The sequence below is a fragment of the Triticum urartu genome, chromosome 1A, assembly GCF_056163025.1.
Source record: "Triticum urartu cultivar PI428250 chromosome 1A, HENAU_Tu73, whole genome shotgun sequence".
NCBI lineage: Eukaryota > Viridiplantae > Streptophyta > Magnoliopsida > Poales > Poaceae > Triticum > Triticum urartu.
Genome location: NC_141873.1, coordinates 7,005,474 through 7,024,130, shown reverse-complemented (window position 1 = coordinate 7,024,130; position 18,657 = coordinate 7,005,474). Strand labels below are relative to the sequence as shown.

The window sequence follows — 18,657 nt, the reverse complement described above, 5'->3', positions numbered from 1 at the left end:
TGTAAAACAGTTTAGGTCCACTGCTTACAGAAGAGAGAGTTGAATGAATCCAAACAATTTTCATCATCAAGAGGACTTAATCTATCGTTCAACATTGTTCGAATGATGTATGATGTGCTCAACACGTTTAGCACATAATGTCCCGCAATTACAAGCCATTTACATTGGTTGATAAGACAGTTTGATCTTAAATCTTCTACGTAATTTAGAGATAACAACAAAAAATGTACAATGAATTATCTCTTAGACTTATCTCCAAAAACTAGCTATTCTCCTAAAAACGTGCTGAGACATATTGTGCAAGGATCATCTCTTAATTAAGAGAAGGCAAATCTGTTTTCCTTGTTTCTCTTTCCTTCACATCACCACTTATCTTATGTGACACTCCTAAGATAGCACCATTATTCTACACGCCCTAATATCCCGCAATTACTGTTCATATAATCGCTCGTTTCTCCACTGCACACAAAACATGTATGCTCAGTGAACCGCTCCTAATCCATTTTCCTTCTCTATGTGATATATGGGTCATTTCAGCAACTGGGGGGGGGGGGGGGGCGATAACTATGACTGTGTTATTTTTTCCTTATTATTTTATTATTTTTATTTCTAGATTCCTATTCTCTTATACTCATCTTCACTTTTTTTTTCATCCTTTATATTTTCTGTTTAGTTTTCATGTTATTATTTTCCTAGGTAAATAATGAGTATTTGTATGAGATACATGAGCACTTAATTTTTAACACGTGCCGAAGCATGAGCATCTCTTTAAGATATATGAACATTTCCTTCACATGTGAGAATCCTTCCGAAATACTCTTATGGATCTACATGAGCATTTATTTTTAAATACAAGAGCATTTATGAAAATATACATGCCCACTTTTTCATAAAGGCAAACATTTATTTTATTTTGATACATGTGAACATTTTTCATCACACATGAACATTTTAAAAAGTTGCTACGCATTTTAAAAAGTAGATGATGCATGACTAAAATTCCTTAACTTACGGTACCTTTGCAGGGTTGCAGAGTATTCATACATTTCGGTCTTTCTGGTTGGTGCGAATGCACATTTTGCACTCATTGTCCACCTAGTGGAAACACAACACCTGGACAGTGTTTCTTCTTGTAAAATTCTCAATATGTAAAATATGTGGGAACATGGTGTGCCTACGCATTCCAATTTGCGGCAAGAAAAACTGATCCTGTGAAGCAGACCTTCCTTCGACTCCGTGCGCACTTCAATCTTTTTATCCATTCTTTCCCTCTTAGACACAACGTATGTGGTAACTTCTGCTGCATCAAGTACCTCTCTGATCTCACATTTTCTTACAACATTTATGCTCCATAAGACCAACTTAAACACAGCAGGAGTGAAAACTTTTGCGGCGTATTTCTCAAGACTTGAAGCATTTTCCTCTGTGAACGGAATGGACTGCAAGGCCTCGATGTCTTGGAGAGCCTCGTTCAAGCGTCGCGACACAAGGCAACGCTCATAGTAGTGCTCTAGCATTTGAAACAACGTCATCTTAGCCTCAAGATGCGTATGTAACACCGAGTTTAAACTCTCACTCTACTGATTGCTACTCAATCCTAGGAAACAATGCCTCTCAAGATATGGAGCACACCACAGTTTTCTCATCTTATACATCCGATGCAGCCAGGACTCCTCACTTGTTACTTTATTCCGTTGTAAGAATTGTAACCATTTTCTCTCATGCTCTTCAATGGAAGATATATCATATATGAAAGATCTGAATTCTTCCTTTATCGTGTCATCATGCAGATGACGTACAATGTTCTGTTGAATGTGCCATATACAGAGCCTATGGTTTGAGTCAGGCCACACCACCCTGATTACTCTCTGCATTGCAAGGTCCCTATCCATGATCACAGATATAGGATGATTCTATCCCATAACATCAAAAAAGGTCCGTAACATCCACTCGTATGTCTGGCTTGTTTCATGTGAAATGATACCACATGCAAAAATAATAGTGTCACGGTGGTGATTCAACAAGACAAACGACACAAATGGCAGATTGTACTTATTGGTTTTGTATGTGCTATCAAAAACAATAACATCTCCAAAAGCCTCGTAGTCAAGTCGGGATTGACTATCACACCAGAACAATCCCTTCAGATGGCCAGCTTCATCAACCAAGTACCTGAAGAAGAAAAATCTGAATCTCGCTCTCGCCGCGCCACCACGTGATTGACCACCGTTTGAGCATCCCCGGAAGCGATTGATTCCTGCTTGTTAGCATGGCAGAAATTGTAAATGTCCCTCATCGTGCATCCAACCTCGTCATATCCACTGTATTGCATGCACAAAATATCCATAATATGGTGTTTCCTGATCACTGATTTTTCCATGTCTGCAATGTCCGCTTTCTGCTCATCGCTAATTCTTCTGTGTGAACACAAAAGACACGACAGATCCCGTGGGGCTAGAGGATGGTTGTGTTCATTGATGAAATCCTTCACAAACCACTGACATGTTTCCTCCTGTCGTGCAATCACCAATTTAGCTTTACACCCTACATGAGTTATACTCCATGGCCTCCTCTTTCTATCTTCCATTTTCCTCTTCATGTGCTTCTCTTCACGAACCTCTTCACGACTACACACAAATTTTCTTAAACCAAACATGAGCTGTTGGACAATGCGGCCTCCACGTTGACCTTCATCTTGAACCCCGGGGTTGGTTCAATCCACGTCGCTCCTACTGGCTGCCACACGCCTGTCCTTATTGCTTCCAGCTTGAGCTGCTCTAATTGAGAGATAAATAGTACTACATCTGTAAACAAATGTAAAACGGTTTAGGTCCCCTGCTTACAAAAGAGTGAGTTGAATGAATCCAAACAATTTTCATAATCAAGGGGCCTTAATCTATCATTCAACATTGTTCTAATGATGTATGATGTGCTCGGCATATTTAGCACCTAATGTCCTGCAATTACAAGCCATTTATATTGGTTGATAAGACAGTCTTATCTTAAATCTTCCACATAATTTAGAGATAACAATAAAAATATGTGTACAATGGATTATGTCTTAGCCGTATCTTCAATAACCAGTTATTCTTCTAAAAACGAGGTGAGACATGTTGTGATAACACATCATCTCTTAATTAAAAGAAGGCACATATATTTTCTTAGTCCTCCACCTCATCACTTACCCTACGTGACACTCCTAAGATAGCACCATTCTACATGCCCTAATGTCCCTCAATTATTGTCCATAGTTATTATTCCCGTAATTATCTCATATAATCGCTCGCTTCTTCACTGCAAACAAAACATGCATGCTTAGCGAACCGCTCCTAATCCTTGCAATCACCACGACTACCGACTAATGAATAGGCACAACCCAATGTCGCCTTTCCGTCGGTAGCCTCCCCAACCGTTTGCCTCCCTACGCACCGGTCACCCGCGGAGTCCACCTCTTGCCTTCTTGGCGATGTTCCCACATCGGCGATGTCACCTCTGATCCACACACCACCTTGGCTCCGCTCCTAGGCGAGGCCACCGTCCATGAGCCCCCATCCCACCTCGAATTGGATGTCGAAGCCTTGCGTGTCCCAAAATGTTGACTCCCTCATGTCCCGATGCTGAACAAGACCTAGATCTGACCAGACACCGAGCACCAACCATTACGAGGCACTGCCCTCTACCCGGAGTCCTCCTCCTCCACCTCGGTGTCTTCGTCTACCCTGGCATCCCCTCGGTGGTCTTCTCCCCACCTCTTTTTTTATATGTATTCCGTATGTGTTTGTTATAAGAATGTTGCCAATTAATAACATTGTGTGAGAACATATGTCATACATTTGTTTAGTCCTCATATTTCTTTTTGTATGTTTTTCTTCAATTTATTTTCGTAGATGGTGTGTACAATCTATGAACATTGTGGTTGGATTACCGATGTTATTGTTTGATGTATACCATTGTTAGATGGGGACACTTCATCAGTGGGTATATACAAGCCTGACAATTTTAGTTTATTTGATAATTACCATTTTTAAATGGGGATACTTCATCAATTTTACCACTGCTTGATGTTTCCCCTTCCTTTTTTAAGCAACAAACATGCATAACAACAATAACATTTTACATCTACAGAGCATGTCAAAAAAGAAAGCAGTTGACAATAATAACTAAATCTAATGGAGTAGTGAGGATGACTCTCTCCCCGCGCATTGCTGCGGTAACTTTGTTAAAAAATGTGTAAGTAGTTGACAATAATAACTAAAGCTAATGGAAAAGAAAGTATAAGCTTGAAAATCAATAAAAGAAAGTGTCTAAAAATATAGAATAAAAACTTTTGAAATACCGTTAAAATGTCATTTCAAACCAAAATGTGAAGGATGACTAACATGAATATATGATGTGGTAGTGTGACATGCATAGACTAATGCAAAAATAATTGTAAATGCATAACTCGCTTATGTGGCAGATTTTGCATGGCTTAGCGGGAGAGAACACTTCAATGCATTGCTTAGTGGGACGTTGAGGTGGACACTTTGCATGTTGAGAGAATTGGGACCAACTTCTTAAGAATGTAAGATATAGATTAATTAGAGAAAAAGTTGTTGGTGCAGTATTTTCTTAATACTGTCAAAATTTACTAATGGCATGGTCGAAAAGTGTCATGTCAGTAGTATATTATTTACTAAACGCAAGTACGGTGGGCAACGCCACTAACTTGGAATGTATCTCTTGCATTTAGTTATCAATGACGTTTGGGCGTGATGCCACTAACGTTTTTCTACTAGCGGCGTTGGCGGCCACCGCAACTGGTGACACCATACCAAAGGCGTCATACTAGCGGCGCCGGCCTGCAACGCCAATGACTGTGTTTTACGAACGTCGCTAGTAGGCATTTTCTGCACTATTGAAACAAAATCCTTAACTGGTTTAAAACACGTATTTTCCTTCTCTATGCGATAAATGGGTCATTTCAGCAACGCACGGGTCATGGCGCAATCAATGATTGTCTTATTAATTTCCTTATTCTTTCATTATTTTTATTTCTATATTCCTATTCTCTTTTACTCATCTTAACTTCTGTTTTTCACCCTTTATATATTTTGTTTAGTTTTCTTGTTATTATTTTCCTAGGTAAATAATGAGTATTAGAATGAGATACATGAGCACTTCTTTTTGAACACGTGGCAAAGCATGACCATCTCTTTAAGATACACTATCAACATTTCCATCACATGTTAGAATCCTTCCGAAAATACTCTTATGGATGTACATGAGCATTTATTTTTACATACAAGTGCATTTATGAGAATACATGTCCAGTTTTTCATAAACACAAACATTTATTTTATTTTGATACATGTGAACATTTCGCGACACACATGAACATTTCTTTTTTGTATACAGGGACATTTAAAAAAACTGCTAGACATTTTAATAAGTAGATGAAATTTTGTTTCATGGACATGGACATATTTTAAAATGCCTTAAATTTTACTCATTTACTGAAATGATTATATAAACATTATATATATTTTTCTTACTTTTAAATTTCTCTGTGTTTATCAAGAAAGAAAATGTGTAGAAGGCCGAAAAATAGCGCTCGTCGGCCCACAGCCATTCTGGGTGTGGAATGCCCACATCTTCCTCCGCTCCTCCGCTGGAAATTACAGAGACAAGTGAGGTCATACCATGACCACCTCGACACCGCTATGCCACACCCCCCTCCCCTCACATGGCACCAAGTGAGGAGATAGATGGGGGGGAAAGGTAAAAAGTTGAGCAGTGACGAGTGGGCTCCATATGTCATAATAAAATAGGGATGTAAAAGGTTGCTTCTGGAGTTGGAGGCTTTTTTGGGATGAAAAAGTAGGGGATAGAACCTAGCTGGCCTTGGGGGATTGTTTTAGGGGCTATTGCAGGGGATGCTCAAGATGGAATCAGATGCATTGACTTTGCTCTTTGCCACATGTGGACCCACAACTGAACAAACCACTCCTTCCCCCAAAGGGGTTCAGTGATATGGTATTTTGGCTTGAAGACGTGATCTAAACAATTTTCAATGAGGGTGTGCAAAGTAGACTCAAGCAATAACACCGGAAATAGAGTTATCAAAGAATAAAACAATAGACCAACATATGTCATGTATGTTTTGCTATCTCTCCATCTTGCACATGAATGGGCTATATTGGCTATATTTCCCCTCCTAATCTTTGGTTAGAGTTTGCTCCTGAGGACATTGTCCCAATGCTTGTAAACGGTGCGACCATTCTTATGAATTAATAAAGGAGGGTTGGAGTTTAAAAATTCTTGTCTCCAACACCCATAATATATGTAATGAGAGTGTGACTAGCACAACCTTTAATAAATGCTTCCGACCATTGGCCAGTTATACCAAACAGACCATCTTCGTCATGATCATATTTCTGCAGGTAACTTGTAATACTATAATCTTTAATCCCAAGTTACATGTGCAAGCGAACTAGAAAGAATAAATTCAATCATCCCTTCATCTTGTCTAGTTGCAAGAAATCAATATGGGGTAAGGTGCAAGTGAGTATTTTCTAATGTAAGCAACCCTCCATTAAAGAGGCTATTTGAATAATTACAAAATGCAACACAAAGTCGTCATGATCTCCCTCCCTTCCATATAAAGCAGGTACTGAGAATAACACCGAGACCAAAGATCGGTCACCATATCTCCATATCTTTAACCATATGTCGCCTCATATGCACCTCGACTGTTGTAAAAATATTGTGTTTATGTACAATCTAGAATCATATCATACAAGAAGGTCACACAATTCATATGGCTAGCTACCGAAGAGATAATTTACATTTACTCATTAGTTTGTATTACTTCAATTTAAACCAAGTTTCACATCCACTGGTTATGTTAGGTTCATATGACTTCACTTTATAAATAGGTAGATAATGCATAAGACTGAGATTGTAGTTAGGGATGAAAATTTAAATGTGGCATGAATGTAAAATTACTAGCAATGTCTTTGTGACAAGAACTTTCTTTGTCTTTTATTCCCATGTTTGAACTAGTATAGGTCGGGGTTACACATGATGGTGCACATCACTTTATTTATCATCGTTACATTGAACGCTCATTGACTAAACAACGATGATCCATCCATCTTGCATTACAGGTCTTCATTTCATTGGCCACCAATGCTTGTTACACTACTCCCAGATGGTTGTTGTTGTTGTAGATAAGGTTGTTGAGGTTGGTGTGGTTGCTGGGGGGATGGTTGTTGGGGTTGCTGGGAAATTATTTGTTCTGCTTGCTGGGGTAATGGTTGTTGGGGCTGGATAAATGATTGTTGTGGTTGTTGGGGTTGCTGGGGTAATGGTTGTTGCGGTTGCAAGATGGATGGTTGTTGGGATTGTCGGGGTTGGGGCTGGGGAAATGATTGTTGTGATTGTTGGGGTTGCTGGGGAAATGGTTGTAGGAGGAGTAGTTGTTGTGATTGTTGGGGGAATGGTTGTTCAGGCTGGGGAAATGGTTGTTGCGGTTGCTGCGGGAATGGTTGTTGCAGTTGTTGGGGGAATGGTTGTTGCGGTTGCAGAGGAAATACTTGTTGTGGTTGCTGGGGAATTGGTTGTTGGGGTTGGGGAAATGGTTGTTGTGGTTGCCAGGGGAACTGTTGCTGGGGCTGGGGAAAAGGTTGTTGTGGTTGTTGGGGGAATGGTTGTTGTGGTTGCAGGGGGGTTGGTTGTTGGGGCTGGGGAAATTGTTGTTGGGGTTGGTGGGGGAATGGTTGTTGGGGCTGGGGAAATGGTTTTTGCGGTTGCAGGGGGAATGGTTGTTGGGATTGCTGGGGAATTATTTGTTCTGGTTGTTGGGGGAATGGTAGTTGCGGCTGGGGAAATGGTTGTTGTGATTGTAGAGGGAATGGTTGTTGTGGTTGCCAGGGAAATGGTTGTTGGGGCTGTGGAAAAGGTTGTTGTGGTTGTTGGGGTTGCTGGGGAAATGGTTGTTGTGGTTGTAGGGGGATCGGTTGTTGGGGCTGGGGAAATGGTTGTTGTGGTTGCTGAGAGAATTGTTGTTGGATTGTGGGAAATGGTTGTTGCGATGAATATGGTTGTTGTGGTGGATATGGTTGTTGTGGATATGGCTGCTGCGAATATGATTGTTGTGTTGGAAATGGTTGTTGTTGATGGAAAAATGATTGTTGGGGTGACTGTAACTCTTTGTTGCTAGGGTTTAGCTGCCTAGCGGCAGTGGCGATGTTCATCACCATGCCAAGGAGGACAAAGATGAGGAGGGTCTTCATGTTGAATTTCTATTTACTACTGCTTGCTTGTCTTTGATGTTTGTGGTCTAGGTGCGTGAAGTTTGGATGATGGAAGGTGGCCTTGATGGTGTATGTGTATTTATAGTTGTCATGGCATGGTTTCTTTTCATCTTTGCATCCGCTTTTTGAAAAAGTGCACCAATGCTTATCCAACTAATCATTTGGTATGTTGTGTTTGGTGGCACTACTTACTAGCGAGATTTTGGATTTTCATGATAGTTGCTTTTTGTTGCACATATCATCTGATTATAAAGAATGTTGGATAACGACCAATGACTCATCTTCTTCACTTTACACTGCAAACATTTATCTAAATTTTGTCCCTTTTTGAAATTTAGTTTGTGAAGCTCTACATGATGTTAGGCTTATCCATATGGACATAGCTTGAGTGGAATTAAGTTCGTAAGCTTGCGTGCGTCATTATGATGGATTACACTATTATTGTGAAGATTGTTCTAGAAACTTTCTTTCCAAAAGTAACTTTATGTTTTTTGCCCAATATGATTCTAAGACAGATAACCAAACATGACTCATCAAATAACCAGATAAACCAAGTAGCAAGTTGAGGGTTATAAGTTATAACGTGGACTTTTTCTCTAAGATACACCATCTTGTCTTGCATGCTTTGTGTACATGAAAATCACCTAGCAATTTTGATGCAACTAAAACAAAAGTAGACTGGAAAGATAAGCAAAACGAACTGAGAATACTATAATGTGAAGCTCTACATGTCTGATAAATAGTAAGATACTGCATACATCTATATCTTTCAATCCTCACAGTCTTCCTCATCCCTATCATCTCTTTATTGGCTACTTTCATTGTAGTCATCTGTTAAATAAAAGGGTTTTCTATTTCTATGCCCTTGGTTGGTTCGTTTTGCTCAGTTTTTCCCCTGGCAACTAACGTTGCTCACTTTTGCCCTCCCTACTCCACCAGGTGCTCACAAAAAGCCCCAGCGGAGCATTTCCATCCGGTCAAAGTCTTTGATCGTTACCTCCTGACTAGTGGGGTTGCTCTACTCTCTCTCTCTCTCTCACCACAGTGGGTGTCGCGGTAGGGGTTGAGGCAACTTATGACTAGTGGGGTCGCGTAATATCCTGACAGGTGGGGTCGCTCCACTCTCTCTCACCATAGTGGTGACGCAGTAGAATCCTGGCATGTGGGAGCGACGCAACTTATGACATGTGGGGCCGCTTGATACCCTGGCAGGTGGGGTAATGCCACTCTCTCCCCACAGTGCTGACGCGGTAAGATCCTGACTTGTGGGGCCGAGGCAACTTATGACAAGTGGGGTATATTCTCTTTATATTTTGTCAATGGCCGACCACGCACAGCCTCGAGCACCTTCCCCACGGAGCAGCCACAGCCATGGCTGCAGCTTGCTTGCATCGACGGATCTGATTCCTACGCCTACCAGTGGCCAGCGGCGGTGCACATCCGCCACGGCACCGGCATTATTTCTCTGCCTACATTGTCCCTCAAGGCCAACATACCGCACGCAGAGCTGCCACCCCACCCCTCCCCACCATCTGGATTTGCTATGCCGTCGAAGACAACCACCGGCATTATTTCTTAGTAAGCTCTCGGATCCTAATCCCCCTTATTCAAGCGCTTCTGAACCCTTTCCCTTAATCAGTACGTATGGGAGGAGTGTGTGCTTTCCACGTGAAGCATATTTTCCTTCTTGCATGAAGCACATGTGTGCTTCATGAGTGAAAAGCATAGTTGCACTTCATGGTGAAGCACAGTTGTGCTTATGTGTTTTTTCAAAACATATATGAATATTTTCTTCACATGTAAGAATCCTTCCGGAATATGAGGTAATTCCTACTGACGTACATGCGCATTTATTTTTACATACAGGAAGACTTATGAAAATATGCGTGCCCACTTTTTCATTAAGACAAACATTTATTTTATTTTGATATGCAAACATCTTTCGTTGCACATGCACATTTCTTTTTGCACACATGAACTTTAAAAAAAGCTGCTAGACATTTTAATACGTACTAGATGAAAAATTGTTCTTGTGGACATGGGCATATTTTACAATGCCTTAAAATTTTGCTCATTTACTGAAATGATTCTATGAACATTCTATATTCCTTCCTCGCAAAAAAAAAACATTCTATATACTTTTCTTACTTTTAAATTTCTGTGTTTATCAAGAATAAAAATGTGTAGAAGGCCGAAAAATACCTCTCGTCGGCCTGCAGCCCATTCCGGGTGTGGAAAGCCCATGTGAGTGAGGCCCACATCTTCCTCCGCTCCCTCCGCTGGAAATTACAGAGATGAGCGAGGCTAGTTCTAGGGTTTACACTCTGCTCTGCTCTCTTCCTCCTCCGCCATCTCCGAGCGAGGCCGAGCGGCGGCGGCGGCTACGGTCTCCCGGCCGGCCGTTTTTCGATTCTCCTCTCCTCTCCTGAGAGACCCCTCCCTCCCCGATTCGACATGTAGACGCTTTTTCTTTTCTTTTCTGATTCACTTTCTTGTTCTTGATTGATAGGGGAAACCAATCCGGTAGTATCATCCATCCATAAGCTTAGTTATTATATAATGTTGGAAAGCCATTCTCCTAGGTAGTAGTAGAAAGTAAGCTTTTTGGCTAGGGTTGCAGAAAATACTACTACTCCACACTGCTGCGGTTCAACATCTCCAGAAAAATTAAAATCATTCTCGGGTGTGTGCAAAACAGGAACATCACAAAACAGTTCACTCATTAGATGTTTTGGATTAGAATGCTAACTGAATTCAGACTACTAAAGTTCACTTGCCAGACAGAAATTTCGGTCATTTCAAACTGAATGTCCATGCGCCTGTGTCGGGGAGCGACGTTTTGTCGATTGGAGACGACGAGGAGCGCGGGTTGTGTCGGGAGTTTGGCAAGGGGTTTTCTGTAAAAATGTCACTGCGACAATAATTTCAGGACGGAGGGAGTAGTATTTCTAGTTGAACAGGTATTAGATTGGCCCTGTGAACTCAGTAATCCAAACAATACAAAAAGAAAAAAATTGGCCCTGTGAACTCATCCTGTTGTGGCAAAATTATTGATTTCCCTAGTTTCTTTCTTGCCCAACCAAGACCTGTAAGTACATACTAATTTGCATAAATTCTCTGGTTTTCATGTTCAGATTCTGCAATTAGTAGTAATTCTTCTTGCAGAATTGCTTGCTTCAATTGTAGCTCATTATTCAGGCTTTTCTACTTAATCATGGTAGTAGCTAGTTTAATTTAATGATGTGGCCTGCCTGGAGCGTCATTTTTTCTTCCTAATTAAGTTTTGGACATACAGCAGAGAGTGCTCAAAGTTCATCAGTAGTTGGAATTCTTCGTAATGAGTGTCTGTCTGCCATTGTGATCTCCATCTATCTTCACATGCATGCATTATTCTGATATCATATCATAGAAGTTTGAGTCCAGCTCTTTCGGTTGTTTTTCTGAACCTTGATATATATTTCCTGATGATTGGTACAGCTGAAGTGTTCGATGGAGGACCTACCGGAGGCTCTGCCGACTGAGATTCTCAAGAGGATCACCAGGACAAGTGATCTCAATTCTCTTTCCCTTGTGTCAAAGCAGCTCTACAAGATACAGGGGAATCAGAGGGATGCTATCCGTGTTGGTTCTGTTGAAAATATTAGCACTTTTCCGATTAGACTTATCCACGAGTAAACAGTAAGCATGGCATAAAAGGTACGCATCTCATAGCGATACCTAACCATACTAGCACGTATAGAACATAGAATCGAACCATCTATGAGCAGCACATATACGGCTAGCATAAGTACGAGTAAATGAGGGATGAACAGATCATACCCTCCGGTTGGCCAGGCCAACGCGGCGGTGGCAGCAGCAGCCTCGGCGTCGTCCGTGGCCTTCTTCTTGGAGGCGGCGTCGTCGGCCATGGTGTCGATGCAGGGAAAGTAGTGGAAGTAGAGGCGGACGAAGTTGGGGACGGATCGGGAGCAGTCGCGTCGAGACGCTCCCCAAAAATCTTATTGCCGTTCTCCCGGGCAGGATCTCGAATGACAGGGTTCTGGAGGCACCTGCTCTCCCGACCAACTGTGCACGCGGTCATCGGGATGAGATCGCCAGAAGCAGCACAGAGAGAGGAACAGTAGCTGACGGCTAGGGTTGTACGAGAGGGAGTGAGTGAACTGAGTTAGGGTTCACTCCACTGGCCAGTGCCTTCTTATATAGGCCGTCAGGTAGATGGGCCTGAGCCAGGCCCACGACCGAGTCCGCGAACAGCCCATGGTCCAAAGTCTCGGACAGTGGCGCTTATGTAAGCGACTCGTTAATTAATTAACAATTAATTAACCATTCCTGAGCGGCAAAAATAAGCTTCGGCTCGGCTCATTCCCGCAACCCGCAGAGCGCGTCGTGACGAGGCGAGGCGGGCGGCGGAGGAGGAGGAGCGCGCGTGTACAACTCCTATTCCCAAGCTCCCAATAGCAAGTGGTAGAGCAGCCCTTATAAAGAGGTCTCACTCTTCTTACTGTAGCAGTATGTGTTGGGGAACGTAGTAATTTCAAAAAAATTCCTACGCACGCGCAAGATCATGGTGATGCATAGCAACGAGAGGAGAGTGTGATCTACGTACCCTTTGTAGATCGACAACGGAAGCGTTTGGTTGATGTAGTCGTACGTCTTCACGGCCCGACCGATCAAGCACCGAAACTACGGCACCTCCGAGTTTTAGCACACGTTCAGCTCGATGACGATCCCCGGACTCCGATCCAGCAAAGTGTCGGGAAAGAGTTCCGTCAGCACGACGGCGTGGTGACGATCTTGATGTACTACTGCAGCAGGGCTTCGCCTAAACTCCGCTACAATATTATCGAGGACTATGGTGGAAGGGGGCACCGCACACGGCTAAGAATATGATCACCTGGATCAACTTCTGTTCATAGGGTGCCCCTTTCCTCAGTATATAAAGGATGGAGGAGGAGGAGGCCGGCCAAGGCTAGGTGCGGCCAGGATGTGGAGTCCTACTAGGACTCAAGTCCTAGTAGGAGTCCACCAAGAGGGGAGGAAGGGAGAAGGAAGTGGAGGAGAAGGAGAGGTGGCCAGCCCCCTTTTCCCTAGTCCAATTCGGACTAGAGGGGAGGGGGGCGCAGCAGCCCCTTGGCCCTTTCTCCTCTTCCCACTAAAGCCCATCAAGGCCCATTGCTTCTCCCGTAACTACCCGGTACTCCGAAAAATACCCGAATCACTCGGAACCTTTCCGATGTCCGAATATAGTCACCTTTTATAGTGGATACCCTCAAACATAGGAGGTCTCATGGAAGCAGCAAAACCACTCGGGGTAAATTGCCTATAATAAGGTTTTTGGATTGTTGGAAATATGAGCAATTTACCGAATGATTTTATTAACAGAAATACTAGATAAAGCATGACTAATATAGTAGAGATAAAACAAGTCATGTGTTTGGACAGAGAGAATGTAAAGAGCATCTGCATATATGAACTTGAACTAAACACATCTAGAACAGACACTAGATGAAGTTGCATATATGAAGTAGAACCTAACACATGTAGGACGGAAAGTAGAGCAAAGAACTCTGTTATGACATCTAACAGAAAGAGCAAGAACACGTACGGGACAGCAGCACTGGAAGTGCTTGACTTGGAGTCGGTGTCCTCGCCTGCCATGTCGTCGAGGAGATCGTGGACGTCGGGGAAGAAGTCGTCGGCGACCGGATCGCCCGTGATGAAGCAGCCAGTAGTCGCGCTGAGCGCTCCCCAAAAACCTTATCACCCTTCTCCCGTACAGGACTCAAAAGGTGCGATTTCGGAGGCCTACTGTCCCGACCTGCGGTGCACGCCGCAAGCCGGGATGGGGAAGATTGTAGCAGCAACGCAGTGCTCAGGAACTTGTGGAGAGAGGAGGAAGAGGTTCTGGTGCATCTCTCTGGGAGGAGCGACCTCCCTTTTATAGGCGCAAGAGAAGGAGGCGAGAGGGCAACGACGGGAGGCGAAACGAAGAGTGTGTGGCAAAAATTTAGATATCGGCTCGGCTCATTCCCGCAACCCACGGCGCGGCGCGGCGCGTCGTGACGAGGCGGGCGGCGGAGGAGCGCGCGTGGATATCCCTCTTGTTCTCATGCTCGTACAAATGGGGAAAGAACCTCCCTTATAAGGAGGTCCAACTCCCACTAAATTAGCAACGTGGGACTAAACTTTAGTAGTATCACTTGCCTTGCACAAATGGGCTAAGTGGGCATCTAGGATTTATTAGAAATTTCTGAAATAGTTATTGGGCTGCCCAAAATAGACTAAATTCCAGCAAGATCAAACCTACACCATAGCTTGTTTTTGTTAATTTCAGATACGAATTGACGTGTGTGGCACTGCAAGCAGTCCTAGTTCATCTTCCTGCACAAGCAGAGGAAAGCAAGCACAACAAATTAGTTTACTAGTTGGGACACAAGCATAGACGTTCACTGAAACTGAAATGAAGCAAAGTATGTGATGTGGTATGATAGGACCGAGACAACGGTAATTGTTCCAAAAGCTCAGGATCAAATCCATCATATGGTACATGTTTGGCATTAAAGTGGTTTGCATGTCCTCCCGTGAGTTGTTTTTGCTGGTAATATCAAGCTAGGATAAGCTCAGTTGTTCACACCAACAATATAGGTACTTGACATGAAATTAAACCCGAAATACACAATTTTTAGGTTAGGAAATACTTCCATAATGATCGCACGTATCTAGCCTGTCATTTAGATCATGTGACGAGATAAAGAAGCCGTTTTACAACATCACGCACACTGATTGCATGGGAAATGGCATGAACCATCGATTTCTTTCTCAGGAAATCAACACCATAATCAACATAGCAGAAACTAGTCAGTCTTGCAATTGGCATACCTAACTACCTGCTGCCAGTTTTCCATGACTGCTGCATGACCACTTGGTGAAGCAGGTAAGTTAAGCTCAAAATCAAGATATGTTTTATTTGGTTAGAGGTACGATGGGACTGAATTTGATTTGAAGTCCATCAGCTTCCAAAGCATTGAGCTCTGCATTTTTCAACATATAAAATGAGCGCAGCAAACAAAGAACTGTCTTGTATGTACATTAATAAATAGTGCAGGGATTATGACAAAGTGCCAAAGAAACGTTTTAGGTAAAATCATGGACCTAAGAACTGGTAAAAACTGAGAATTGCTGGATTGAATTCAACTACAGAATTTAAATTGATGTGAGCAGTGAAATCATGGACCTAAGTACCACTGTAAGGGAAACTATTTGATTCAGTAACTTTAAGGTGATAATACCTGGTGTTTGAGTCATCTAAGAATAGCCAACTACAAATAAATTCCTCCTCATCAATGTCATCTGGGACATTGTAGCTTCTACCTAGAGTTCCTTGTATTTCACTGCTCACATCCATAACATCTATCGTCTCGTCTTGCATGCTCTGCGGATTATGAAAGCAGGTACGGATTCATATGTAATTCAAACAAAATAAGCTGAAGATCTTGAAAACATGAACAATGATGCTGCACACGTCTATATTTTCAATCCTGACAGTCTTCATCATCCCTTTCAGTTCTTTATTGGCAGCTTTCATTGCAGTCATCTGTTAAATGAAAAACAATTCAACATAAGTTTGGGTGCCACAATAAGAATCTGTCATGAACTAGATAGGAAACTAAGGCAACATATAGTGTGTTGAGCATCTTTAATTCTGTCTGATGCCAAAGCGAGTTGGTCAAGATTATATGTTTGGTTGGACAGGATGTCACGTTGACCTTCATACCTGTAGGGAAAGCATGTGGAGTATAAAGATTGGAGCACTAGAATAATAGCCTACTGCCACAGGAGGAATGATTAAATGATACAGGGTAATCAGTGCCCTTTAACTAATAGCATTTCTATTTCTGTCTTGTCCATGTCAAGAAGTTGCTAGTGTTTGAAATCAGCAGTTTCTATAACGAGTAACATTGTAGATAAGAACGTAATCTTTTATCTATATATAAGGAGGTTTTTAAACTACACAAAAATGACCTATTATTGTAAAGAAGGGGAAAAAACCTAAAGGTGTATGAGAGCGCATAAACCAGATTCGGGATTGAGCCATATGCCTTCTCGGACAACCTTTTAGATGGTCACTTGTCAACATTGATGATGGCAGCGTGGACCGGCGAGCAACCGCGAAGAGAGGAGAAGAAAACGTCACTACGGCGTGTTGTGGGCATTTCATCGAACAGGTGGTGTGCGGGTGTTGGTCATTATGGCTCTGCTCTCCTCCGAATCCTCGCCCTGCCCCTGAAATCGGTGTAAAATCAGGAGCAAGCCAGTTTTCTTCATCCGTGGCATGGCATCAATCAACGGAAGTTGTAGGATTTGGTAGAAGGAGAGAGCACCTACTGACCTGAGGCAGTGAAAAATACACAGTGAAAAATTCATTTTGAACATTTTTTCAATTCATTTTGAACAATACACAGTGAAAAATTAATTAACAATATGATGAACATTTTATTTACATGAAATAAACGGTTTTTAACATATGGTGAACAATTTTTCGAAATACACACTGTACAATTATTTAATATATGATGAACATTTTATTTGTGTAAGATGAATTTTTTAATAGATGGTCAACAATTTTTAATTACACAGTGATCATTTTATGTTATACGGTGAATTTTTTCTTAAAACCGCTAATAATTTTCAACATGTCTAACAATTTTTGAAAACTGTTATCGTTTTTTGAAAATTTCATGAACTTGTTATTTTTTCAAAATTCCGATATTTTGCTAAAACAATTTTTTTAAAGCATGAACTTTTTCTTAAAACGTGAATATTTTCTTAAAATGTGGAACACTTTGAAAATTTCAATAATTTATTGCAATTTTGGAATTAGAAAAACATCAAAGAGAAGAAAATAAAATAGAAACAAAAACAGAAAAGGTGAAAAAACTGGAAGGAAAACAAAAAAGAACTGGTAAATTGTTTTTTAAAAGTCACGTATTTCAGAAGAAAAATTAAAAGGGATGAAAGGAAAACAAAAAATAAAAACAAACCAGAGTAGAAAAAGAAAATGAAGAAATAGAAATTCGTTCACAATAATAGGGTAAAGAACACAAAGAAGAAAAAAATCTTAAAACTTCTCAAAACCATTGGGAATACTTCCAATCAATGGGCTGGGCCGCTGGACGCTCCTGGAGGCGATTGACGTCGTAACGCTCGCAAATAACGACATATATCATTTGCGATATAGCTCTCGCGCTTGGCAAAGGCAATTTCGGAGCATGGAGCAACAATACCATTCCCACCTTTGTGCTGTCCACTTCAAGAACTTGCTAGCTTTCCATATGAGCAAATCCTAGTTTATCTAACAAGTAACCTAAGCAGATAAGAACACAAGCTTTAACTATCAACAAATTCTGGAAGTACAAAAATGACGTATTGTAAATAAGAAACAGAATAATTAAAGGTTCATAAAAGGGGAAAAGCCAAACCACGTGTTTTTTTTGCATTTGCTCAAAAAAGAAACATGTTTTTTTGCAACATTACCAAACGACTTGGATGTTATCCGGTTTAAGAAATTGTAAATTAGTCCCTTGGAAATTTAAGAAATTGCAAATTAGTCCATGGAAAGCCAGCTATACCCATCCTCTTGAGCGAACGATGGGGAGCCATCGCTGCCGCTCCCGATCCATAGCCAGAGCATGCAAAACTTTTCTCCACATGAATGGGAAGTCATCACTGCCAAACGACCCAAAGTAGGAACCGCCATCACTGATGCAGTCCAAAATCAAAGATCTAGCCACCCGACGCAAGCCGCATCGAGGCCGTCGTCGCCACCGCGTTAACCTCGCCCGGCAGTTCCTCCTCCGAGATCCATGGCCGAACACAACCGGAGGTTCCCTGCATCATGCCATTTTACCGTGTATTCCTCTTCTTTCTCAAATATTTCTATTACGGTCATCTTAAAACTATGTTTTCTGTGTACTACTCCCAACGTTCACAAATATAAGATGTTTTGGATATTTCAATATAAACTACATACCGACTTAAATGAGTGAACAAACACAGTAAATACATCTATACACCCAAAACAAACAAAAGGTAGAAGTAGAACATCTGATATTGGTGAATGAAAGGAGTATCATACTATGTGGAATATGTTGTTGCGTCAATGTTTTAGTTTTGCTATTTTGAATAAATAAGAGGCCGTCAAATGGAGAGAAATGGTAACATAAAGCAAACTCAGATCCATGATAGCACTATTTTGATGATTTCATTTTCTATGCAGCTAGAGACGATGTGCTTGGCGATGGCTAAGGCTTATTTAAAGTTATAGCAATTAATGATGGCCAGTGCTTGTTTAAAGAAGACA

At 41.6% G+C, this 18,657-nt stretch overlaps 1 protein-coding gene and 1 pseudogene across 1 annotated transcript; both read right to left on the bottom strand.

Moving 5' to 3' along the window:
• Positions 1-971: 971 nt before the first annotated feature.
• LOC147988213 (protein FAR1-RELATED SEQUENCE 5-like) lies at positions 972-2,406 on the bottom strand (annotated as a pseudogene).
• A 4,591-nt stretch (positions 2,407-6,997) lies between these two features.
• Positions 6,998-8,366, bottom strand: LOC125527030 (uncharacterized). The gene has a single exon (XM_048691609.2). The coding sequence runs from the start codon at positions 8,274-8,276 to the stop codon at positions 7,158-7,160; it is 1,119 nt and encodes a 372-aa protein (XP_048547566.2). The 5' UTR covers positions 8,277-8,366; the 3' UTR covers positions 6,998-7,157.
• Positions 8,367-18,657: the final 10,291 nt, after the last annotated feature.